Consider the following 27,565-nt stretch of genomic DNA (forward strand, 5'->3'; position numbering starts at 1 on the left):
GTCTTACACCTATAAAGCTGTGTCTTTATCCCACATGGTAACCTGCTTGCGTTCTAGTAGTGGTTGCCATGGGAATGCTTTGAGTCTGTATTTTTCCTCACTGTGTCTGTACTATATATAAAACACACTATAAGTCATCTCGTAAATCTGAGTGGCCAAATCAAAGCTTCTGACATTTTGGCAAAGAATGATACTGGTAATAAATGCATAAAAGCATCTACTACCATACACCCTGATAAAAAAGTCAAGTATTATGATAAAAGCTTATTTAGTTTTATGCACCAGTGAGAATGCTATGAGTTCTTGTAGGATGGAGCACCAACACTCCATGGTTCTACTGTCAGGACAGTGACCTTCTACAGTTGCTTGGATGGTTCCGTCTGAGGAGCTGCTTCTTGCAGTGAAAGCTGCATTATTTCTTATATCAGTGACATATTTCATATTTGTTACTGAAAATGACATTTTCCTTCCCAAATAGCAGCTTCAAACACTTCAGCAGATGCAGCCCCATCCACCAGGACACCACACGCTTACAGATATGAACACTATGATTCCGTGGCAAAAGCCAGCCCAATTCTGTACAGCCATCATGGTGAGAAACTATTATATAACGGTATTGTTTTTCCCCAGGCCAAATTCATCCCATGCAGCAGATCATCTTTAAATAAATCTCAAATCACTCTGAAACCCCAATCTTGCTACTTTATGAGATGGACACAGCTTAATAATGTAAGTTCGTGCTGCAAGCCAAGCCATTATCTCATTGACTAATTGTAGGTTATCCTCCCAAAGGCACAACTCCACCTATACTGCCATTGCTAAATGCATCTATAATGAATTGGGAGGCCTGTTATTGTGGAGAATACTGTCAGTCACTGGAGAGAAGAGTGCCTCGGAGCAGGATAACTAAATAGCCAGTCTTCAGTAAAAGGCTACCAAGGTCTATAAATATCTTGTTTTCAGAGTGTAGGAAGGTCTGCCAAGAAAGACAAGACCAGCCTCTACAGGACAGAAAGGATGGCATGGTAGTAGGAAAAATAAGATAAACAATTGTGGAGAAATGTGGTTCTGTTTAAGCAGAGACCACTGGAGAGAAGTGTCAGTAGGCACTGAAAAGTGAGAAGGTTTTGCATTGGGATAGGCTTGCCATGCAATGGAGACTAACATGGCAAGACATTGAAAAGTGTGATGTTCAGTTTCTAGTGAGTAAGGTGATCAGTCATTCAAGAGCTGGCTGACCATGATAGGAGAGCATGTTTTGTTAAAAAAAAAAAAAAAAAAGTATTGTAAAGTAGGAAAACCTGACATGGTTAACAAGATGGTCTTTCCCTGGGGAAACAGTAAGGTCAGTCATTGAGCAGGTACCCATACCGCACTGGATGAAGAGCACACACTGGATGAAGAGCACACATTAGAGAATGGAGCAACCTGCTATTTCAATGCACCAGTGGCTGGAGATTTTGACTGTAGAACTGTCCCTAGTGCCAAGTCCGAAAGAGGTAAAAAGAAATGCAAGGAGAATAAACTTGAGGAGGAAGAAGTCTGAAAGGAGCAATGTGAGAGACCGCTTATAGAGTAGTTTATAACAAATAAAAAAAGGGTCAACTCATCAGTAACGCGATCAACAACTTCCCAATACAGTCCTAGAAAGAGCACTTCAGGTCGGTTCAAGATACTACACTCTGCCATTGTAGATGACTTTGTTGACATACCCTTAACTGTGGGGAAAGACACACAAGTGTCCTGGAGCTGACAACTTGTGCAGCACCCCCCGGTTCAAGGGTGCTGGAATGTTCTTAGTGTGCCAAGGATCGAAGTGGCAGCCAAATGTATCTTAAATGACAGCCAAGTTAAGAAGAGCTTTGAACATCGGTGACCTCATATAGTGGTTGATAAGTGAAGGTCACTATGTGGTTATAGCGTTGGGTTTATGTTCCCAAAGTATTAAAATATGTATGTCTTATAGATGTTTGCTTTGTACTGAGCAGCATAGCCACTGATTGTTTATAGTACTTTACAAATTAGTCAGCTGGTAGCCAGCTCAAAGAATGTTTTGCACTAGGGGTCCGCAGCTAAAAGAAATCCGTCATGGGATGAGCAGTTGATTATCAGAGTAGCTTGCTCCACACGAGTCAAGCAAGAAAGGGGGTAGATCACATGTTTATTTGTGGTGCAGGGTTCGCTGGTCTGCCCAAGCACTGAAGTGTTGTATTATTTGCCTTTAGTACTGAGAATTCTGGTTATGGCACCCTCCCAAATACACTAAGATGGGTATGCTTCAGGTTGCATAAGGGGCGGACTTCATGTCTCTTTTTAGTAGGGACTGGCCCCTCTTCAGTAGGGCAAGCAAGGGCAGGCAGTCACTGGACTTCTGTTTGTTTTGAATGTTATTTTATCTGTGACAAAATGCACACATCCTCACTGGCGAATTCTCTCATACTTATGTCAGTGGCAAATTTCATGTTAGGCTTGTAGATGGTATGGGCTGTTGAACATTGCTTCGTTAACAAGATGTCATTCCTAATAGACAGTCCAGCTTTGAGATACACTTTTATCTAGTGGGAGTTGGCAGGCTAACATTTTCATGCATATTGATTCCCATTCTCTGTACAGCACACATTGGGCTACAAATTCTCAGCTTAGTAGTTTTGATTGTCACAGAGAGCTGTGGGGAATGCAGTGTACAGGAGAACTGTTTCTCGACGGTTCAACCAGATCCTTCTTCTGAAACTGTAGATTACATTTTTGGGTCTCAGGTAATAAACAGTATAGTTTTGGGGGAGAGGCCTCTCAGAGTATAGACTCAAGCTTGTCGAGTGGTTTAACCTGACGTCTGTTTTTAGTGTAAAAAAAAGGATGCGTTAAGTTGGGGCAAGGGCAATCAGTTTTATCAGGGGACCCCTTTCGGCAGCAGTTACTTGATTGTCAGCTTGTGTTTCTTCTACAGGGTGTAATAACAGGTTATCGGATTCTGTGTTTTTTTTTTGGGGGGGGGAGATTATGGCCTCGTCTCTTCAGAAGTTAGTTTATTGAATGTAGTATGAGGGGGTCTTGCTGCGACTTTGAAACAATGTTTGGATTCTTACCTTTGTCTAGAGTAATTGTGGCACGGTCTCTGAAATGCACTCTTTTCATGCAATAGACTTCTAAACCAATGCAGTCACTTTTTGGATCTTGCACCAGAGAATGTGTGTTTCCCTGAAGGGTTGACATGCATTCATAAGCATAATGATTTTTCAGTACTTGTACCTGCGTTTTTTGTGTGTTTTTTTTGTCATTCACAGTAGCGCTTTAAGCTTTTATATTTGCGTGGTTTTCACTTTTTCTATTTCTTCATTGTCAGTCTTCATATTTGTTTTTCTAATCCATCACAAAATAAGATTAAAGCTCTTTATGTTTTTGATAGGACCATACAACTCGAGCAGCTGATCTATACTATGATATATTTTTTCTAAATAGTCCTTTAAATTGGTTAGCCCCAAGCCTCTAAATTCTACCTTGCAAAACACAAGATAAAAATACATCTATCTAAGCAGTTGATTTGAAGTAAAAGATTGTACTTTTAGTGTATGAGGGATATCTATTGAGAACGACTAAAATGTGGCGGTCTAGGGTGTATCAATTATATATTATTAAACCTAGTCACACAGAGGTCGGATTATTTAGTTCAAGTGTTTCATTTACCACTTGCTGGCACTTTCTTCTCCAGGCTCACCATAACAAGGGGGCACCTATTAGCATTGTCTGATATTTTTACCTGCAACGTCTGACACAAATCATCTCGGACACACCTTGTCACTCTCCAACTCTCTCCTTAAGCAACTTCCTTATATGTTGAACTGTTGGGCTTCAGATACTTCAAGTTTGTCATTGTCTTTATTATTAAGGATATCTTATTAATAATAGCACTGTGTTGCAATACAGACACAAGTGCAATGTTGACCCTGTAAGATACTAGTTATTCTCCTTGGAAATGGGGCTTCTGTGTCTTTGATTGTTTTATGGAAAAAGGTGTCCTCATAATTTCGAGTTAAAGATTTTTCAGTGTCCAGGAGGATCACAGGTTCAACCTCATGATCGCCCCTGCTGCTTTTGTCTGTGTTTCAGAGTCTGATTTACGATGTTGAATATTGTTTTCACTCTGCCAATAATATCCTCCTGTTTGTTTCAGAATCCTTTTAGGGCTGCATTTTCATCGCTGTGTTCTCTGTTCTTTATCAAATAGAAAGTAGATTGTTTTCAATCTTCTTTCTGAAGCTCCGTTCCCACGGAAACCCCGCCATAGAACATTTTTTTATACTGACATTCTGTTAAAAAAAAAATCAATATTTTGTCTCCTCATTGAAAGAGCATTTACTCTTCAGAGTGCTGCTTCTCTGAGCACTCTCTGTGTACATCAACTTTTCATGTAATGCTTTCACTAAAGCAGGCTTCATCACTTTCTTAGCTAACATAGCGTCAATTTATCTTACAGTAATAGTTGGGCTCCTTTTGTTAGTGTGTGTTGGCCATTCAAACAAATGTATGACATAAACCTTGATCCGTCCATTTTCTGTTATTAATACCGAGATTACATGTGCCTCAGCATGAGAATTTTAGTCTGTCGAAATTCACCGTAAAGGCACCCAATAAACAGATGTTTTTGTTCACGGTATGTTTGCCTCTTACATGAGCTTTACATTCAGTACAGTTAAGAATTAAAGGTCTGAATGAAGGCGTTCATTCTGTTTTGCACCAAAATAGCTCCATGTAATTCTTAAAGCTGGTCTCTGGTGAGGGTTTCTAAAACATTTGTGCAAATCATTTTATGGCAAATGTCTATTTTTATAGTTCCCAAGCATTCGCGAATTTGTCTGAAGCAATGGCAAATATTTATTTGCCCACGTTCCCACATTCTGATCAAGGGGTAGTTTTTAATAAAAATGCAGTGTGCTTGTTCAACCATTGACAAATTAGACTCTGGTTTCATTTATTTCTTTGTATTTGGAAGAATCGCCTGTGTTCATTGGCAGAACTCAGGAGAGAAAGCAGATGGGGCAGAAAAAGAGAAGTGAAAGGAATACAACAGACAAAAGGAAGAAAGAGAAGGGGTTGCAAAGAAATAATGAAAGAAGGGAAAGAAAGAGCTAGAAAATGAAGGCACAACTAAGAGAAGAAATAAAACGTGAGATAAAAGATAAAAGGGAAGGAAGCTAGCGAACGAAAGATAAATAGGAAAAACTAATGAAAGAAGTGTGAAAAGAAAGAGAAAAGTTTGAGAAAAAAGAGAGATGGTGAGAGAAACAAGCAGTGAAAGAATCAGGTCATGTATGTACTGACACATACACAATGAGAAAACTACTTTGACACTTCGGATCCTGAGAAGTAACTTGTGGCTTCCACATAGAGACGGGAAAAAGAAGGTGTGTGTGTGTGTGTGTGTGAGCCTCAGTACTGAGAAGAAATGTGCACTGAATGTTAGAATTGATGGATTCTGACAGAGCTGTAGTGGTTCCCATCAACAGTGGCGTTGGATTTTAGACTTGAGGTGCACTGGCGGAGGAGTGTTTTGCTCTTTTGGGTCCAGTATTGGCTTGGCGGTCAGACTGAATATTAGAATTGAGCTGCTGTAATGGAACTGTATGTGAGCGGGGTCCCAGTGTAGGAAAGGAAGTGACCTCACCGGGATTGAACTGAGGTGCTGTACCCAAGGTCCCAGTACTGGAGCAGCAGAGTGTACTGACTGGAAGAACTGAGGTGCGCTGGCAGAAGGCGTTTATGGAGTTCCTGGCAGTGGCAGGGCTGAGGGCTTGTAATGTGTGAACTGAGGTGAACTCATTGAGCTGTGCCCGAGGTCCCAGTATTGGAGCAGTAGAATGTACTGACTGCAAGAACTGAGGTCCTCTGGCAGACAGCGTGTGTGGGGTTCCTGACGCAGCTGAGGGCTTGGAGTGTGTGAACTGAGGTGCACTGATGAAGCTGCACCCGAAGTCCCAGTACTGGAGCAGCAGAGAGTACTGGCTGGAAGAACTGAGGTGCTCTGGAAAAGGAGTGTGTGAATTGAGGTGCACTGATGGAGTAGCGCCTGAGGTCCCAGTACTGGAGCAGCAGGAAGTGCTGACTGGAAGAACTGTGGTGCTCCAGCACTCTCTGGCAGAATTAGAACTTCTTCCAAGGTTGGGAAGAAAGTGGCTGGAGGGAAAATGAACTTGCAAATGCTCAATAGATTTTCACATGAGCAAATCTACACATGCGTATTTACCCATGCTAAAATACAATTCACAAATATTTTATAGGGGTACGACATATACCATGGGTGCACTTTTGTGGCTTTCTTTAAGAATCTGGGGCCACATGTAGGTAGGTTCAGATTTGCGACCCGCAAATTGGGAGTCAGAGCGAGTCGCAATTTGCGAGTCGCAAATCCGAATGTAGGATGGTGTCCCTGACACCATCCTACATTCGCAAGGGCTTCGCAAATGCCCACCTAATGAATAATCATGAGGTGGGTCGCAATTTGCGACCCCCTTGCGAATGGCGGCCCTCACAGGGATGGTGGCCTGCTGGAGACATCAGACCACCATGTCTGTGACTGCTTTTCAATAAAGCAGTTTTTTTTTTTTTTGTAATGCAGCCCGTTTTCCTTAAAGGAAAACGAGATGCATTACAAAAATGAAAAATGAAACGTTTTCGTTTCATTTTTTCAGAGCAGGCAGTGGTCCGTAGGACCACTGCCTGCTCTGAAAAAATGTTTACAGTGACATTCACAATGGGGAAGGGGTCCCATAGGGACCCCATCCCTTTTGCGAAAGTGTTAGCACCCATTTGAAATGGGTGCAAACTGCGATTGGTTTGCGCCCGCGTTCGCAGAGCAATCCTACATTCCACTGCAAGGTCCCAAAACTGGAGCAGCAGAGTCAGGGATGTGGAATTCCTATCGCCCGACGCCCGGGACATCTTGTTTGGGGTCAAGGGCAACAAGTTTTTATGTTTACTTTGTCCTTGGGACAAGTAAGCCCAAACCTCTGCAGCACAAACCCTTTGGTTGTCTGTTTACAGAGAGTGGAACTCTCTGCAGTTGAGGTAATGTGTTTCCAAAAGATAATGCTGTTCGAACTTGTATTTATGGTTCATTATTTGAAAGCCTTCATTATTAGGGTGAGTGCTGTAAATAAATGTTTTAAGGTCTCACTTCACTACTGACGTTGGTTCCAGTACAAAAAAAAAAAACGTGTATACACATGTTTGAAAAGTTCAGTCTATGAGGCTAAGTATAATGCTCTCTGATTAGATGCAAATGAAGTGTCATTTAGTAAAATGTTTTGATGCATGCTAGTATTTCCCAAAAATATTTCTAATGGAAAATCAGTGTAACCATTTTCAAGACGATTATGGGAAGCATGAAAATAAACAAACACTGACAAAGCCAACTGATCTGACATATTTTTATAAGTCTTTTAGTTTCATCAATGCGTGTCTTGTTTTGACATGGCTTTTGTAACACTTTATTGTTGTGGGAGCTACCAGGCCCTCAACATTGTAACAAACACTGGCAAAACCCCCCCAAAACGTTTTTGAACTGTAAAAGCACACGTTGCCACCAGTGGCATAACAAAGGCCCCGCAGCCGCCCTCCAGGGGGCCCCTTCAGCACAGCTTCTGCCCTGAGTGAGTCTGGATAGGGGGCTCCTCCATGTTCTTTGCAAAGGGGCACCCTCCAGTTTTGTTACGTCACTGATTGCCACTGTAGTTCCTGACACTGAACAAAACTACTTTGTGTGCCAGTATGCTCCTTGTGGAAGAGCAGAATGCAATTACTCACAGTAAAGCCAGCCAAAAGAGAGAGAAATAGAAGTTTAATAAAAACAAAATGTCTTTGTTAACACCAGACCTAATTAGGGACCAAGACCCACATGTAGATAGCTTTTTGCATGTCGCAAACAGCGACTTTCGCTGTGTGCGACGTGCAAAAAGCACATTGCGATGCACAAACCCAGTTTTGCGATTCGGTAACCTGGGTACCGAATCGCAAAACGGGTTTGCGACTCGCAATAAGGAAGGGGTGTTCCCTTTCTAATTGCGACTTGCAGTGGAATGTAGGATTGCTCTGCGAACGCGGGCGCAAACCAATCGCAGTTTGCACCCATTTCAAATGGGTGCTAACACTTTCGCAAAAGGGATGGGGTCCCTATGGGACCCCTTCCCCATTGTGAATGTCACTGTAAACATTTTTTCAGAGCAGGCAGTGGTCCTACGGACCACTGCCTGCTCTGAAAAAATGAAACGAAAACGTTTCATTTTTGTAATGCATCTCGTTTTCCTTTAAGGAAAACGGGCTGCATTACAAAAAAAAAAAAAACTGCTTTATTGAAAAGCAGTCACAGACATGGTGGTCTGATGTCTCCAGCAGGCCACCATCCCTGTGAGGGCCGCCATTCGCAAGGGGGTCGCAAATTGCGACCCACCTCATGATTATTCATTAGGTGGGCATTTGCGAAGCCCTTGCGAATGTAGGATGGTGTCAGGGACACCATCCTACATTCGGATTTGCGACTCGCAAATTGCGACTCGCTCTGACTCCCAATTTGCGGGTCGCAAATCTGAACCTACCTACATGTGGCCCCAGATTCTTAAAGAAAGCCACAAAAGTGCACCCATGGTATATGTCGTACCCCTATAAAATATTTGTGAATTGTATTTTAGCATGGGTAAATACGCATGTGTAGATTTGCTCATGTGAAAATCTATTGAGCATTTGCAAGTTCATTTTCCCTCCAGCCACTTTCTTCCCAACCTTGGAAGAAGTTCTAATTCTGCCAGAGAGTGCTGGAGCACCACAGTTCTTCCAGTCAGCACTTCCTGCTGCTCCAGTACTGGGACCTCAGGCGCTACTCCATCAGTGCACCTCAATTCACACACTCCTTTTCCAGAGCACCTCAGTTCTTCCAGCCAGTACTCTCTGCTGCTCCAGTACTGGGACTTCGGGTGCAGCTTCATCAGTGCACCTCAGTTCACACACTCCAAGCCCTCAGCTGCTCCAGTGCCAGGAACCCCACACACGCTGTTTGCCAGAGCACCACAGTTCTTCCAGTCAGCAAACAGCGTGTGTTCCTGGCACTGGTGCAGCTGAGGGCTTGGAGTGTGTGAAATGAAGTGCACTGAGGTAGCTGTGCCCGAGGTCCCAGTACTGGAGCAGCAGAGTGTACTGACTGTAAGGACCAAGGTGCTCTGTCAGACAGTGTGTGTGAGGTTCCTGGCATTGGCACGGATGAGGGCTTGGAGTGTGTGAACTGAGGTGCACTGATGGAGCTGCGAGTGGGATCCCAGTGTGGAGCAGAAGTGGGCCCTGTCTCCAAGGAGCTCTGGTGGAGTTGGTAAAGAAAATCCAAGCCTTGGAAGGGCAGGAGACAGGCAGCTGAGAGAGGGCGCAGAGAGCCCACAAAGAACAAATGTGACCAAGATGAGAGCCTGATTTATAACCTTGTTTACAGTTAAGCTCAGAGCAAGAATGCTTTGTAAATGAAAAGAACACTTCCCTGGACAGGAGCAGGAAACAAAGTTAAAGAAATAAGAAACTCCCCTTCAGACTAGATAAACAGTACAAAGCATACCTATACAGTAGTTGGTCCATGCTCGCAACAGAAGAAGGAGGGACAAAGAGGCATGAATGACCACTATCAAGCAAGGATTTTTAAAGACACTGAAACTATCAATTGAAATAGCTGAAAGCCCACAGAAGAAGTGTACTTAAAAGTATACAAGAGGTTGAACACTTACGCTTGGCATAAAAATGCTGCCACCCACGTGACACTGTTTCATCTTGAGCAACTATTCTGTGTCTTTGTTTAAGCAGACAGTTATTTCTCCTCCTCGGGAAGGTCAGGTCCTTTGAGTTTGACTCTAGTCGGGTCTGTTTTCGTGATGTTTAGAATTGGTTAACTATAAAGAAAATATATATTTTCCAATTAAATAAGCTAGATATTCTTGGAAGATTCTTTTCAGCTTTATTCTTTAGCAGATATAGTAGATTTTATTATTTTTTATGATTTATTTTCAACAGAAATTTTGAAAAATAACATGACATTTACTACAGAACAGTACATTTCGGGAAATAAAAAGGGTGATTTGTGGCACATAGCAAAAGAGTTGTAGTTTTAGTTATGACTTTAAAATATCAATATAACTTAAAACATTTAGAAACCATCCTGCATAAAACAAATACACAAAACAAAATGCATTTTATAAATAGCAGAGGCAAGCACATTTACCAGATGTGATCTAAGGTTATAGGAATTACATAAGCATGAAAATCGTCTTATTGTTTTCTAACCAAGTTTGCAAATATAATTGATACATGTAATGATGAGAGAGAGGGTAAGGAACATAACATCTCAGTCATCCATACCAGTTTTTAGATGGCCCAGTGTTCAGTAGGTTATGGAAAGTTAACCATACTGTCAAATCATATATATAAAGGTTACAGGGACGTTATTGTTAGGGTCACGTTTTACACACAAAAAAACATAGAAATTCATGAGAGTTATACTTCTAGTTATACTGATCTTAAGAAACTGTGACTTATGGCCTACAGTTTCTTAACAGCACAAGTTTTAGTTTCTTCAGATAAGAGTAACTATAGCTGCTCAATTTCTATGGTTTTGTGTATGTGAAATGTTAGCCTAACTATAACGTCCCTTTAACCTTTGGCTTTTTCAGTGAATTTCTGTGTTTTTTTCAATGTAAAGTAATATAGAATTACCATACGTTAATACAATTGCCTCTGCACACAGCCTTTGGCCATGCGCGGCGGGTGTTTGCTCTGTGAGTGGATGCAATTTTTCTTCACTGGCCTACAGATCCATGGATCCTTTACGATTTTACACTAAGGGTCAGGCTGAGCGCCCCAACAGATCTGCTGATAGGCCCAAAAAAGAAATGTGGGCAATATTTTGCCCATACGGGTCCCTCAGAGACCCCTCAATGGTTCCTATGGAGTTAGGATACCTCTGTCTTGACCCTTAATGTGATTTTGTATTTTATTTATAATTTCTCCCTGGGGCCCCGCCGAGAAATAAAATGGTGGCCACAATTTTTCCTTAAGGTTGCAGCCAATCAAACAGGGCCTTGCTTTTGGGCTCGCATCCTAGATATCTCTATTTTTTCCTTCAGTAAGTCCGAAACTACCGAATAAGTTTACACCAAATTACAAAAGGGCTCTTTCCGGACCAAGTCCCGGGTTTCTGCCAAATTTGGTGTAATTCCATTCAGTGGTTCAGGCTGGATCCGTGTCTAAAAATTGCAAAATCATCATAGACATTGCTTGGGGAAAAGGTTTTTGGGCAGGCCCCTCTCCCCCTACTTTTTCTTGGCCCCCACTTGACAGATCGCCCCAAAACTTTCCACACATCACCTAAAGTGAGTAGCAAACTAGTTTTAAAATTCTGTGATTCGTCAAATGGCACCAAAGTCATTAGAAGAACAAAAAACGCTTTGCCTCAGGCTATCTCCAGTAGGGGATATATATATATATATATATATATATATATATATATATATATATATATATATATATATATATATATATATAAATACAAAGATTAAAGTGACATTATGGTTAGGTGAACATTTCTGTGACAAGTAACATTTTAAGCTAAAAGAAAATCACTGATATTCACCATTTATCTCAAGTAAGTATAACTTGTGCTCTAAAGTAACTATAACTCAGGCCAGAGATGCCATTTCAGGTGAAATTAAAGATGTTATCAGTGCACTCATTCAACATGTAATGAGTGATGTAATATGTGACGGTACAAGCAGTGCATAATAAAGGCACAAGTAATAGTTACTTTAGGGCTCGAGTTTGGTCTTCTATTTAGTCCATTTCTTGGATCCGGTCATGATTAGAATAACAGAGCGATGCTTGCGCGTCTCTCTCCTTATTGTGGAGGATGTCCAATTTCCTGGACCCCAACAATAGAATTCCTACATCAGAGAAACTTTGCTTGAGTCCCTTAAGTGCAGACAGCAACATATATTTGCCTTGTTCTAATCAATCTTGTGAGTTGGCCCACCTTTGTGAACCTATTCATTAGTGATCTTTCTGCGGTCTGCTAGTCACGGCTGAAGTTCTGTGATATTGGGCAAGTATAGGTGCCAAAGCAACAGGCCTTCTTGTGTATGAGTGTTACTTAAATAAAAAGATCACACACAACAAAGAAAGCCTGTTTAGAAAAGTCTTGTGATGCTCCTAGAATTATTGTACAAATAATCGTGTTCTCCATTTCTTGGATGTGTCACGAAAAATATAAAAATAAAGAAAAAATATATGCATTAGCTATTTTGCATTGTGAAAGGTGCGCTGATGAAATTCAGTAACCATAGACTTATATTGTACCGGATCTGTTTTCTGTTAACTTAAGCATTTTAAAAATATATATATATTATTGAGATGTTTTGTATAGCCCTAATTTGTTGCACTTCTGCAACTTTGATTGCTCTGTGGTGTTATGTTGGTTTTGTCCAGTCTCTGTATAGCAGGACACGAGGTAATTTGTGTTCTCTTGTCATAAAGTGGTTATGACATCAAGTCCCGGCAAAATAGCTTAAGAAAATTAGCCGTGTTTCATCCAACCTCCTGAATATGACATGACACTCCTTTGCAAGGATGATCTGTGCATGAATGTACAAAGTTCAGCAGCAATAAAGGGATACATGATTCTGTCAGATTTGTTTTTAAAACAGGCACTGTCATATAAGGCAGTTATTGTACAATCTCAAACCTTATGATTTTAGTTAAATTTAGCAGCAGTAGGCAAGAAACATGTAGGTGCAACCCTGCATATCATTACATTTATTGTTCATATGCAGGGACTAAATATGTCAAATCATAAGTAAATGGATCAGCAGCTTTTGGATTGGAGTACGAGATGATCCCTTTTTAGGTCTGACACAAGGAGATATATCTATCTATCTTCCTGTCTGACTGACTGACTGTTAGTCTGTCATATTTTGCTTCTACTCAGCATGTCATCCACTATGGGGCAGTGGCTCGGCCCACTCCAGCCACCGGATGTGTTCATTGTGAGTGACTGTATTTTGCTTGTGCACATTTTCATAAACAGTAGTCTGCTTCAGTGCTGGGGGGAGGGTGGGTGGAGGCAATCTCTGCTTTTAATTTTGATTTTTTTTTCCCACCATGTGTGCACCACCTTTAGGCAGTAGCATTTTTACTCATTACTTTAACGCCTATTGCATACATTGTAAAAATGGAATGAAGGGCTTGCCAACGGTAGACATATTGGCCTTGCCACTGCTTGTAGAGTATGGTGATGTTAATAAGTTAAGTATGCTGCCATTTATAAGTACAAACAATGTTCCTAATGTAGTTGTCATTAAATATAGCTGAGATTTTTTCAGGTCCAGTGATCGTAATGGCAAAAAGAAAGACTTTTCATAGGCCTTTCAAATAGAAGATGCAAGAATGTATTCCTATGCAAAAGTGGAACTGAATCAAGATCTGGAAATCGCAGCATTGAGTCCAGTCTTGCTTCGGGTTTAGGTGAATCAAGAAGACACATATTACACTGAATTTCTGAAAAATGTATGGCAAAGGGGTAAGTAGGTGAGTAAGAATAGAGTTCACAGCAGATTCAGAATCTCTGATCAGCTTATGGCATTGCTGGGATTTACAAAAACAGGGCAGTTTTCCAGGGACTGTGCCTTCAATAGCTTCTTTGACATTTGCAGAAGTGCTTGTGACTGGAACGGAGTGAAGAACAGAAGCTGCTTTAAGATTAAACAACCGCATCCTCCAGCCCGATCATTAACTAATGAAGTCGCCTAGCTCTTTCCTCTGGTTTGCCCTAAAGTATTTGATCCACTGCAGCTGGGACTGCAGAGTGATTGAAATAAAATTATTCCCTCTCATTTAGTAATCAAAATGTCCCAGCAGTCCCTGCTGTTATCTCATTTTCTGCCAATCACTGTGCTGCAACACAGCCTCCCTCTTCTCAGGATTCCTTTGCCAGGAAGCCACTGATATCATGCAGTGCATGTCTGGTCTCAGCACCAACAGTCACATGTTAAACAAGCATTTGCAATGCAATGGGTTTTGAGTTAGCGCTTTTAGCGTTGTAAATTCCTAACTGGAGTTTTCTTGCCACATAAATTGAAAACGAAAAGTAAACAGTTGACATAAGCGAGCCGATTCAAAGTGCCACGACCGCCGTGAGCACGAAAGAGAGACACAAAAGGAAAAAAGTTCGCTCGCAGTGAAACATATCGGCAATTGTGCCATTATCCATGTAAGAGGGTCGATGTCCAAGGCGGTAACAAAACTGCCCCAAGGAGGGACAGATGTAAAGCATTTACCAATGATTACAAAGGATTTTTGAAAAGCAAGCCCATGAACGAGTGAGTGGTGGGCATGGTTAAAAGCCCACAGAGAAACCAAGATGTCCTAAAAGCAGGGCTTGCGCTTCTATTATCAACCTAAAAATCTCCTGATGCTTCCCAAGGGTCATGAGTAGGTCAGCGTCCAAGCTTTGGTCCCTTTATGAAAGAAAAAAGGGCAGGGAGGTGAAGGGCTAAAGTTCCCATTGAAGTTACCTGTTGCCATATAAAATGTTGTGCAACACGCATTTGGAGGTTGGTTTACAGAACAGCAATGACATTTCGACCTCTTATTAATTCATAGATGGACAAATACGTTAAAACGTGGGTGTAGATAAACCGTAATACATTTTCACTTCCCTGCTCCTGAAACTCGCTTCATTATGTAAAGCTGAAGGCCGTTTCTCGTGTAACATAGCAGGACAAATGGTACCATAAGTACAGAAGTGACCAGCAGAAGCAGAGGATTGAATATCCTGAAACAATATCAGGATTAGGAAATTATTCTGACGACCGTTTTACGAGCGTCTAATTGGTTGTTCCATGACACAGTGAAAAAAAAGCCGATGAAAATTATAGGTAGACTTTGAAACCAACATAAGGTAAATATTATATATCTAGCAAAGAGCAAGACTTACGCTATAACTTTGTGACCTTATAGCTTCAACCTCTCAACAGGTATTAGAAATCAGCGGTGTGCGATTAGATTTGTCATAGTGCTGTAGATATGTAATTGTCCCCACCTATGACATTTCCCTCTTTTGAACTAATGTCTTTGGGGACTGCTGGTTTGGCTCACTCCTCGTGGATTTTGTATCAGGCAGTGCAAACATCTTTTAGATTGGAACATCGACCTGTAGTGCAGTGATTGGTAAAGGCTTCATCTAAGATGTCTCATCACTAGCTTTTGATTTAAGTCTGAAAATGCTGCTTTTGACGAGAAATGTGTGAATTAAGGCAAAACTATGAAAAAATTACATGTAATTTCTCAAAATGCAAATCTATCCGGTTGTGCTCCACTCTAGTGCAAAATGCACCATGTGTCAATTTTTGGCACAGGGATACGTTTAAACAAGAGCACCACAAGCAAAAGCTGCTCAATTTCTTTTATTTCTAAGCGTTCACAGTAAATTATTACATAAGGGCAAGAAGTAGGGTAATGTAATTTCATGAATTGTACCTAACAAGCGTAACTCGAAACTCATAAAATTATGCAAATTATGGTTGCATAATTTAAATTTCGTCCAAGCCTACTTTTGACTTAGTAAAGTGTTGGCCCAGGAAAAAAAACAACTTATTTCCTTGAAGCTGTATGAGAGGTACCCACAGTGTTCAGTTGCTCTAATCATTTTCTATGATCCTCTTCTATGAAAAACCATCCGGTCGTGTTAGATCTTATTCTTAGTGGTGATCATTTACAGGGAAACTACACTAACATGCTGACATATAATTTTCATGGATGCTGCACGTACTTCTAAATCCAACCTTAAAACGTTTTATATGTCATCATTCTTTGACTTTTTGTAGTTGTGGTTCTGGTATCAAATGGCCAAGCATTCTCTTTCTAATGAGCACCTTCTTCCAATACAATAGATCACACAGGATAGCCAAGCAAGACATCCTTGTACCACATAGTCTTAAGGATATTTGAGATCTAATCACCACACCACTTCACTACTAACTCGCAGTGAAACTTTTCAAGAAGTTTGGTTACTGCATCTTGCACATTTTCTTTGCACTCCGTTTGGAAACTACTCCCTTTCAGATGGACAGCTGCCTAGGATTTATATCATGTGAAAAATGTTTATGATAAGGGGCCAAGGCGCAGTTCTGTTGAGCAGGGGCAAGTTTAAATATCAAACATTTCGTTTCATTAATTTATTAAAGATGGTCACGCGTTACCCCTTTCTTCTTCAACCTTCACACAATAAGAGTTACGCTAACATTGCCCTAGTGCCTTATCACTATTCACCTTGGGTTTCGAATTCAAACCCGAGCACTTAAGTAGGCAACCACACGCTGTGAAGAGGCAGTGTGATAGAAGGTGTCCATCAACATGTAAGAAGCCTTTAACAAAGGAGAACGATAGCTGGCTGCTAATATGCAAAGTGGTGAACGTACTCTAAAAAGTAAATTATTTTGAGAAAAAAACTGTGCTGATTATAAGCAGAGTCACAAATTTGGACGGGGAGGTAGACTTGTAGGTTAGAAAACCATCGCCAATTGTTGTGTATGCCACCAGTGTTAAGAGCGCACCGGAACATCATGCAAGATCATGAGGCACGTTTCTTGCTAAACACACCAAGCCAGACACCGAGCAAATATCTTCCTGTGCTTGCTAAGGCCTTTCAACCAAGCACTCGCCCAACTGTAAGTCCACACAGAGATTGAGAGAGCGCAGCATCAAAAGATTCATTTAACAAAAGGGATCATGCTAAGGTGGATTGGCTGATGACAACTGCCAGAATGGCAGAAGTACGCCATTTGGTAATTAGAAGCGGAGAGCCTAACAGGGAGAATAAATGGCTTGGGACAGTAGTAGATAAAGTAGAGGCATGGCAGCAAAAGTCATTATTTGAGGCCTCCTTTTATAAGTGTGTGTTTGTAGCAGCATTCTGCCATAGTTGTGTCTCTCACCAAAAGTAACATCACAGGTAATCTATGTTGAAAAATTTCCGTTGTTTTATGGGAATAAGCACATTAATCCTCGATCCTTATGATAAACGCAGAGGAGAGATTTGGCCGGGTGTGAAGTTTGCTGAACAAAAGCATGAGCAGAAACTGAAAGTCAGGAGAATCTCAAGAGTGAGCTGGCATTCATTTTGGTGAGAGTAGAATGATTTCTTTTTCCTTCGTGCACCCAACTGCCTTTTTGGGTCTTGTCTGAGACTGCACATGCAAGACATTTTGTTAGCCTGCAGTGGGCTTAGAGCTTACCCATTGGTTGGCTTCATTTTCTCTTTGATCAGCACATGCCAAATTGTTTCCTGAGGCTTGAGTCAAGAACGTCTTCATTGTTCGAGTGTGTGTTCTTCCGCTACTTGCACTTTCGGAGATACTTTATTCCCTTTTAGTTGCTTGCTATGTTGTTGCCTGCCCCATCTTATTTGCTTGCCCCATCGTTCTCGTTTGCCTTGCCATCCTTGCTTGCCCCGTCGTCCTTACTTGCCCCCTCGTCCTTACTTGCCCCCTCGTCCTTGCTTGCCCCGTCGCCCTTGCTTACCCCAGCTCCCCACTCTGTTACTGTTACCCCTATCCTCCCAACCCCTAATTTCATTACTTCTCTCATCCACTCCGAGCAATGTTTCTTCTGTTCTTCACACTCCCCTCCACATTGTGTTGCTTCATTCGTTCCTCCCACCAACCTCCTGCATTGTATTGTCTGCCCTGTCCCTACCACCTCCTGCTACATTGTGTTGCTTTCCCCTCACACGAGAAAAAAGCACTGTAACACAGCCAGCGCTGGCCGCATCATAGTGCTTTTTCCCCTAACTTTCAGCCAGGCTGCAAAGCAGCTACATTGCTGTACAACATAACTAAAACATATTGACAAAGCCAATAGGTCTTGCAAAGGAGAGACATATTGGCTTTGTCAGTGCTTGTTACCCTTTACTAGGGTGAGGGTTAATCTGTAACCCAATACCAGCGGTGCTCTCATTGTCTAGTGAAAAAGTGATTGCTTATCTGCTATAGCCATTTGATCACATTATCTTATGAAGATCGTTTTTTGTGCATGAGTTCAGATGTGGGTTTCGGTCGCTGCTGACGAAACTTCATCTGACACTTTTTTTTTTTTCATCTCCAGTGGCAAATGACTTATGAAAGGGTTGGCTACCATTGCTGTCACAGCAACTATATCTTTTTATACATGCTAGTCACGATATGAGCATCCAAGCCATGCTTGCAGAGCGGTCAAGCAGGTGTATTGAGTGTCCTTGGATATAACCCTGCAGATGGAATCCTCATAATGCTGTGCTCTTCGCAGTATGGTTGTCCACTTGCATAAATACTCCAAACGACTTACTGGGAAGGAGTAAGTATTCCTCCTTAAGAGCACAACTAACAAGCATTGGCAAAGAAAATAGGTCTGGTTTTGTTGGTGGAAGTTTGGTGACTTTGCGTGTATTGCCCACAGCCGCCCTAAAAAAAGAAACCCCCCAAGAAAACCCCCTAATTAAACAGCATCTTAGGTTATAACGATTTAGAATATGGGAATAGGGCTCCCTTATGCTACTGCAATGGCAGAGTTAACCGGTAGCCTCAAATATTAGTGTAGGTTAAAGTAGATGTCAAACGTAAAGGGAATACAGTGTAAAATATTGTATAATTGATACTTTTGTCAAAGGGCAGTATTTTCATTGCACCTTTAAGAAAGGTTGTTTGTGTGCAGAACTTCCCTGGGTGAATTAATAATCTGTAAATTTAACGATGTTATCATGACTGCAGAGAAAAAATATATAGGCTCAAAGCTGATTAGTGATTAGCACTGTGACTTAATGAAAGGCAGTCCTTAATTTGTGTTTGTTGTTTCCAGTGCTGAGCACCGGCACTTATTTTTGAGGGCCAGGGCTTATTCTTCTGTCTCAAGCATTTGCTGCGAGCAAAAGACATATGGGAAAGACAGAAGAAGGGAAAAACGAAAAAGTGGCACAAAGGGAGAAAGTAGAAAGCTGCAAGAGTGAGCTGAAGGGGAAAGGAGTGGCTTTATATAGATGGAAGAGGCCCGAGATGGCATCAGGATTACGCTGCCTCAGTATTCCGTGCTCACACATTTAATTGCAGCAGCCGCGTGTTTAAGAGGAGGGCTTTGGGCACTGGCACGTTTTTATTTACAAATTAAGCACTGATGAAAGGCACAAACTGCATACTCTTCCTGTACCCAAATAACATAAATCGGCAACCTGTGTGTTCTTGTCAGTAAAAATAAATTCATTAAAGAACACACACTGACTGAATTTCAATCTATAGGACATGCCGAAACTGTAATGTAACAAAAGGACTTCTGTATGCCCCATCACCAAAACCTAACAGGAATTCAAATGATACAATTTAACCATCCATGAAATGTCATGGACTTGATGGAAAACCCATCAAAGCAATGGCAGACCCTGAAACAACATGAGATCCAATGGTTGTAGGCGGATGGCCGAAAGCATACTCTTTTCTTACTTTTTATTTTACTTTTAAAAGAATTGATGACTTGGGGCAGATAGAGACATCTTTTACCATACCTAAAAATTGGCTTTTTGTCATTAAGAAATGGCCATGGTTTTAGTGGTGATACATTTATAAATGTCGTGAGAGGGCAGAGAAGGTTGGGTGCCAAAGTTTTGGAAAATTAACCGCAACATGGAGAAGTTACCTGGTCTATTATATGTACATACATTGCTAATATTGTTATTTGTGGTAGCAAGATATGGCATTTAGTTCTATGTTCTGCAGGCAAATCCTGGTAGTATAAGCACTTAATACTTCAAAAGTCACCGAGAATTGTAACAGCTGTTAAGACACAATAAGGGTGTATAACAAGCATTGTATTATATACCTTTCCACCTTGCAAACTGAGCTTGGAGGGTTATATCTTGGGGAAAACCCAGGCTTTTATGCCTGTGCACAAAGGCCTGGTAAGAATGTTCACCAGTGCAAGTTTTTCTAAATGAAGGGATAATCATTGGCAGGGCCATTCTGGATTAGATGTTTTTCCTCTGATTGTAGATCGGTAGTTTAGCCTAGTTGTAGATACGCCCTTATCCTTAGATCGCCAGTGAGTGATCCAAGGAGCCTCAAGAAGCGTCTTGTAATTGGCAGCCAGTTTAAAGTTTAGAGTTTGGTGTGATGTTGTGCATTCTCTTAGGTCCTTGAAGTGTTTACTAAAAAGATAAAAGCAAAGCATTGCATGTAGCACATAATTGTCTGCTGTTACTGTCATTGCATACAAGAGTGAATGTTATGGCAGACTGTCTTGTATGCTTTTATGCTGAACCAAGCTCAACTGCAGGGGTTACGTTACGTAAAATTGTAAACGTATCAACATTGTTTAAAATGGCTAATTAGCCAAGTATATGTTATGCAGTGGGCATTGTGGTGTTCTGGTGCTTTGCTAGTCTCTGGGAAGTGTTGCATTCTGTTGCTGTGACGGTCTCTGTGTGGTGCTGTCCTCTTCTGCCCTGCGAGTCATTGGACAGTGCTGTATTCTGTTGTTGCGCTTTGAGCAAGTGGCGCGTTTGGATGCCATGCTTGTGTATGGATCAGTGCTGCTTTCTATTGCCATATTATTTGCTGGTGAGTGATACATTTAGCTGCTTACCTAGTCTCTTGAGGCCAGACTTGTTGATCATATCAGACTAGTGTTTTTTCCATCTACCTTGGTTGCCATTGCCAGCTGCTTCATTTCAAAGCACTTGCTTCACCCATATAGATAGATATGCATCAGTCTTCACCTTTGAGACTTACTTAAGGACCCAGGGACTCTGAAAAAGTACAGGTTGTTTGTGCCAAGGGCTTTCTCCATTTTGAAACCATTAAACCCTCTTGTACCTTTTCTGGTGTGGTGTCTGAAATACTCTGCCAGTTCGACTTTTTCAGGTATTTCTATCACTTAAAATAAGATTGCAATTTCTTTAAATTATATTTTACTTGTATATGTTGTCTGCTGTATATAATGTATATTGTTTGTGCTGCATGTTTTTTTAAAAGACATTTTGCCCACTTCTGCATGACAGCTAATGATGGTTTTGAGCTGAAGGCAGACAGATCCTACTTGGATGTTTATCAGCGGTTTCTCTTAGAAGCAAAGTAGTGATGTTTTTGTTATGTGTCCATTCACTTCTTTTCAAACAAAAGCTCTGGCGTCAACCAGGACCTTTTGATCTTACTAAAATCTTATATATATATATATATAATTTACCTATAGGGTCTTTCAAGCAGCCCTCTTCATCCATAGGTTTGTTGTTGTTTCGTTCATATTTTTCTTATGCATGCTAAATCATACAGAATGGGGCAGTGGGTTAACCTATTGTAGCCATTGCCTAACTTCACTCTATTTATCTGATATGCTAGGGATTACTACAACAAGGTATGCTTCTTGAGGCGAAAACTAATATTTTTGCTTTGCTGTTGTTTTTTTTGTATTGGCAAGGGCCTGGCAGTGCCTCTAAAATAAAGTATCATAACAAAACAAGCATGGGCAGTGCCAAAAGTCTCTCAGTGAATACCATACCTACTGTCTTTGCCCCTCTTTGTTTGAAATTTGCAGCATTCCTTCCCTGGATGTCAACGATCTTAGGTTTGATGCCCGTTGTGTTCTCTTGGTCCGATGTGTAATCATCATTACCCAGCAATACACGAATGACAGGGTTGACCTGAACTTGTGTGTATAGGTATTTGTGGCCTCTGTACTAGAAGAACTTGTGGTATTGACTGAACCGTGCATGTGGGCCCCAGTAATGGAAGAAGAGAGGTTGGTATAGTTTAGGATTGAGATGAGCTAGTCAAGGTGATTGGTACCAGAATAAAAAGATCGACGCTGACAACATTACTTATAGGGTTGGCAAGACAAGAGGTTCCAAGAAGGAGTAATGAATTCAGTGACTTGTCTCCAGAAAGAGAAAACTTTCAGTAGGTGACTTAGTGGATACTCTGTAGTCTCCGATCCATGCTTACCCCCTAGGTTACAGTTATCGCCTCAAGCATCCAACCTTACCAGTGTGAGTACTGCTAGATGCAGATTGAAACTGTCCTGATAGACAGGCATCTAGCGTGACTGTCCCACGGGATCAGTTGATATGCTGGCACCAAGTCACAAATGAGGATCAATGGTGATCACGTGCTTTTCTTTTGATTTACCAGCACATCTGGATGAATGTAGTAAGCCAGTTCACCAGACAGCCCTAAACAAGGCTTTGCATTTTTCTCAGCTTTCAGACACAATCGTAGCAGGCACAGGGATAGGGCTTAGAAAATCATACTCTTCTGGGGGCACACTGAACTCTTGGTCTTTCTCTACTTTTCTGAGAAAATAGGAATCAAGGATAAGTGAAGAAAGGCATAAAATAGCAGAGGAAGCCAACAAAATGGTTACGTAAAAATACTGCACCATTTAACCCTTGGAAATGTTGTGTAATTAAACTGATGCATTAAGTAAGCGTTCTCAAGTCTGTAAATGTTGTAAGAGCTTCGTTTTTGGAAGAAGGGTTGTAAAGAAACACCAACACCACAAATGATTGCTATTAATTAACAGGAATGTCCATTTTAGCAGTTTGTATGGTACTAACACATTGTATACTCATTTTATACTGCAGTTATATTCTAAATATTTGTTACGCTATTTATATAGACATTTAGGAAACAACGTGATGTTGTACAGTACGTAGGATGGTGTGATCCACCCAAATACTCATAATTAATCTGAATATCTTATTAGGCAACAGCCGTATAAGGGACCCAGCACACAGAGTTGCTCACCTACTTTAGTGGAAGCTCCAGTTGGATTTGGTTATTGTAATGACACCAGAGTATTCAATCACATGGTCAGACGTCACTGGCCTCAGTTTATACACCCCTGACACTAACATTCAAGAACTACTCAGATGCTCCCAACAAACAAGACTTTGGTAAGAGGACAGAGAACGGGTTACCCTTCAATACTCTGCCCTCTGCTAAGGTAAACCGAAGATGTCCCCGTAGGGTGCACTCGAAAAGTAAGTGGAAGGTCTCAAGTTGGGGGGCCCTCACATTGAGTGTAAATTCGGAGGGATTTTTGAGTCAAATGAAACATTGAGACCTTGGGATACAGGAGCACCTTTGATGGTTACGGTAATGAGTATTTTTTATTGATCTGCATCACCTTAAGAATAACACCTGGTTAACTGTTTTTTCCTTCCTTTTTTCAGACTGGGAAGAGGAGCAAGTCAGCAGTCCAAACATTCTACGGCTTATATATCAAGGACGGTTTCTACATGGCAACGTCACATTAGGAGGTAAACAAATAACATGTCCTGAATTGGCGTATTATTTTTCTGATGCAAAATGTCTATGAAAGAGATTTAATTGTGTTTTTAGCTTGCTGTAGGTTTTTTACTCCAATTGACATACTAACCGTATGTGTAACCTTTTCTGGAAATATGTTTATTCATGCATGATTTTCATTAGGTCAAGCAGAAATATTATTTTTCGTATTTAACCTTTTTTATGTTTTATACTGAGGAAACTCCTTCACATCACCCCCATGGCATTTTGAAATGTTATCGTCCCATGTCCACTCTGGAACCACTGTTACACCAGTCTTTTTACAAATGTCTTACCAGGTCGGAGACGAAGAAGGCTAATGGCCCTTTACACGTGAACTAAAAGGCTTTCTCTTTGGACTGAGACTTCCCGGACGTTAATTATCCTTCATTGCTGCCTTCAGTTTAGGGGCTTGTACGCCCCATATAAAAGCTTTAGATCGTTTTGGATTCCAAAACGTGATTTGCAACAAAATGCACATCTCCTATGGAAACATTTGAGCCACCCACTGACTGAAATATCGGGAAGGTATCCAACTCCTTGTGAATGAGAGTTGTGTGTTTATGGCTGCAAGGGGTGTCAGTAATCGTGCAGACATATGTGGCTTCTAAAACGTGTAACATTCAGCACACGTTTTGAACCCTGCTCTGCTAAGCCCTTGCCAAATGAATGACAAATTAAACTTTGAAGTGGCACATGAGTTTCTTGTGCCAAGCACATTAAAGCAAATGCAGTAGAAAAAGCAAACAATGCTATAAAAGGTCATTGAAGTCTATGCATTACAGTTTAATCTTGTAAGTCTGATGAGCCAGGTCATAAATATGGTAAAATAGTGCAGAACGTACCACAAGGCTCACCTCTCATTATTAGTCTTTAGTCATAAATATTTACTTAAAAGCTTAGGCTATTTATTTATTTATTTTGATTGTTCTATGTCCACAATTTAAATGGTAATTGGCTGATTGAATCAATTCGTACTCTTAGAAATCCATGAAAAGAGCCATCCCTCCTTTGTCTTATGTCTTCTCTTATCTGCTATGAAAGATACACTCTGTTAGGAACAGTGGCACATCCTGGATGCAACATTTGATACCTAATTTTTTTCAAAACTCCTGAGTGAATTAAGTTATTTTACCTCAAGTGATTCTGCTTTCTCCATTTAATCTCAGACTTCTGGCTTGTTTGATTCTACCAACCCTCAATTTCCAGTGCACAAACTATCTAGTGGTTAACTGCAGCTCCCACAGTTTTACACCCTTTACCATTCCCTATTTCACCTGCTCCCCACTATGATGCGCTGGATTAATTCAACGTGCATCTTCTTTAGATGCCTTTTGCTGGGAAACAGGAACCTCTACTGGAGAGGGGAAAGAGGAAGAGCATGCTTGTCACCAAGTCTTTCTTGCCTCTTTTAAGAGTGCCTCTCCTCTTCAACATATGATTCATACAGCTATTCTTAGATGCTTTACAACCTGGAAAATAACGTTCTTCAGTATTGGGGTATTTTTCATAGATTCACATGCTTGAATCATTCCCTGCAGTCGAAGTGGGAGTCCCATGGTACATAAAAAGCAGTAGAAAAAATGTATCTTTTTTTCTTCTTTTTATTTTTTCATTGCAGTCACTGGCAAAAATACATCCACTTTCCTAGCTTATCAGCTTCATTAGGAAAGGCCCAAAATTCAGCCAATCAGGCGAGACCACCCCTTTAGAACCCCTCAGCACAGAAGCTCAGTCTCAGATTTTCTACTGCATGTCGTGTGTAAGGGGGTCCCCCTGAGCTCTGCTCAGTTTACCTTCTCTTCAGGAGATATTATCCAGTTTATCCATTCCTAACTTTGGCTGTATTTTTGTCAATCATGTCTACAGCTAAAAAAAGGTTTATTTAAATCTTACAGTACCTGTGTGAAACTAAGGCTTCATTGTGAGGACCCTCACAAGGACTGTATCTACTGTCTTCATCCTGAATATAAAGTGACTGCAAGATCTGCAGAACATTTCCCAGCAAGACTCTGAGATAGAGAAGCCAGGCTCCTTCTTTGGCTACAAAAGTGGAAGTCCAGAGAGCCTTTGTCTGATGAGGAGGACAGTGATACTTCAGTAGCCTCAAGGAAGAGGAAGAGGTCTGTGGAGAGTTCCTCACCCAAAACCAGTAAGTCAGTCAAGAGGCTGCATGTGTTCAAGGAGAGAGCTGATGAACATCCCTCAACTTCCAGAGAACATGGTGGGAAGGTTGGTTCTAAGCCATCTACTCCAGCTACCACCTCAAAGAAGTAGAAAAAATCTTCAAGCTCCCTGCCACCGTCGACATCTAAGATTTCCACACCGTATGTGGCACCGTCAACCAGCGCATTGTCGACGCAGGCTTCGCTTTGACGACTTCAGCGACGGCGACATTTTGACTTCCTCACCATTTTCAGCTTCTGCTATAACATCGGTGAGTTTAAAGTATGGTCCCTCACCTGCTCAGACCATCAAGATTTCAAAGAAACCGTCAGCAGAGAAGAAGGTGAGGTCTCTATCGTCGATGCGCACACCGTCGACATCAGCGGGTAAGCTGCAAAGATTATCGTTGACGATTCCACTGACGGCTATGTCAACGACGGCACAAAGATCTACTTTGCCGTCGATGACATTTTCACCGTTGACGATCACCCCGTCGACGACAGCACCGTCGACGAAATCTCCGATGAAGACCATACCGTCGACGGCCACGCCATCAACAGCAGCACCGTCGACGACAGCTCCATCGATGACTGCACCGTCAACGACAACACCATTGACAACCGCATCGTCGACGACAGCCGCGCCGACTAGCCTAATTTCTGAGTCCACAACCAAGCAATATGAAGGATCTTCTTTTTCGCCTGTAAGGATTTTAGCAATAAAAAGGAAATCTACTCACCTTTTGCCTTCTCATATGTCACCTAGTAAGGTGTCGCCAGCACCTCCACAACATCTGTTTGCTGACTATGAAGAGGAGGAGAATATATATTCAGACAATGGGCTTTTCCCAGTGGCACGTAGCCCTTCAGACTTGCGCATAAAATGTCAGGAGGAAGATAATGAGGAAGAGAGCGAACAACTGTATTTAGTGCAACAGGAGCAGAGACACACAGAACCTCAAGAGTTGCAACAGGAGCAAACCATCCAGATGCCAGTCTCCTTGATTGCCAACCTTCAGGACATGATGCAAGATTATTACGCTAGATTTCCGCAACCTGCACCCATACCGCTGATCCCTCCCATTCAGCCATCAGAATCTATAGGACCTATCCCAGTCCCGTCATCAGGCCAGGCTAACGATCCGCCTTCGTCGGATGACGAACAAGAGGAGGGTGAAATACAGGACTCGGAGTCGCTTATCCAGGAATGGGATGAATATCAAATTCAGACACCATCCCCTTCTACGCTACCACTGGTTGACTCTCCACAGCAGGACATCAGTGGCTTCCACAGTGTAATGGAGAGAGCAGCAAAGAGATTTCAACTGACTGCCCATAACATCCAAGCAGTCAGACTGTTTCCTTTATGATTTCAAGGAGGACACTAGAAAGTCAGTGAGAGCAATACCGATTGTTGACTTTATTTGGGAAGAGGGGCTTAAGGTCATACAGACCCCGTCTTCAATCCCAGCAGAGCTACCAAGGCTAGAAAAGACGTACAAGGCACCAGATAACTCACCAGTCTGCTGAGTCACCCTAAGCCGGACTCTGTAATATCTCAGGCAGCCCAGGGAAGGTCCAGGAATCCATCTTCACCTTTGACTGTGCCCCCGGATAGAGAGGGGCGGCGGTTAGATTCAGTTGGGAAGAAATTTTCAACTATGGCGGCCACCACGGTCAGAGCAGCAAATTCCCTGGCAATCTTGGGAAGATACGACCATCAGATGTGGTCAGACATAGCCCAGTTTATAGACCTACTGCCTGAGGATAGTGGTGTAGAAGATATTGCAGGAAGGTGAGAAGATCTCGGCTGAGATTATAGACTGTGCCATCGATGTCTCATCTATGGGTTTCAGCCAGTTAGCCGGGGCTGCTGTACTCAGACGTCAGGGGTGGCTGAGGACTACATCTTTTCGCCCCCAGAGGTACAATTAACGAACTTAGACATGTCTTATGATGGTGAACTATTATTCGGTAAGCATGTTGATGATGCTTTGCAGTCCGTAAAGGCAGACACGGAAACAG

General features: G+C 41.6%; 1 protein-coding gene across 1 annotated transcript in view; it reads left to right on the forward strand.

Annotated features, from left to right (window-relative positions):
- The window catches only part of UBL3 (ubiquitin like 3), a 306,602-nt gene that overhangs the window by 223,268 nt on the left and 55,769 nt on the right, over positions 1-27,565 (forward strand). The window contains exon 3 of the mRNA XM_069202196.1: positions 23,261-23,347. Coding sequence (XP_069058297.1) covers positions 23,261-23,347 — 87 coding nt within the window. The remainder of the gene's footprint in view (positions 1-23,260; positions 23,348-27,565) is intronic.

Source organism: Pleurodeles waltl, chromosome 8, assembly GCF_031143425.1.
Source record: "Pleurodeles waltl isolate 20211129_DDA chromosome 8, aPleWal1.hap1.20221129, whole genome shotgun sequence".
In the NCBI taxonomy this organism is placed as follows: domain Eukaryota; kingdom Metazoa; phylum Chordata; class Amphibia; order Caudata; family Salamandridae; genus Pleurodeles; species Pleurodeles waltl.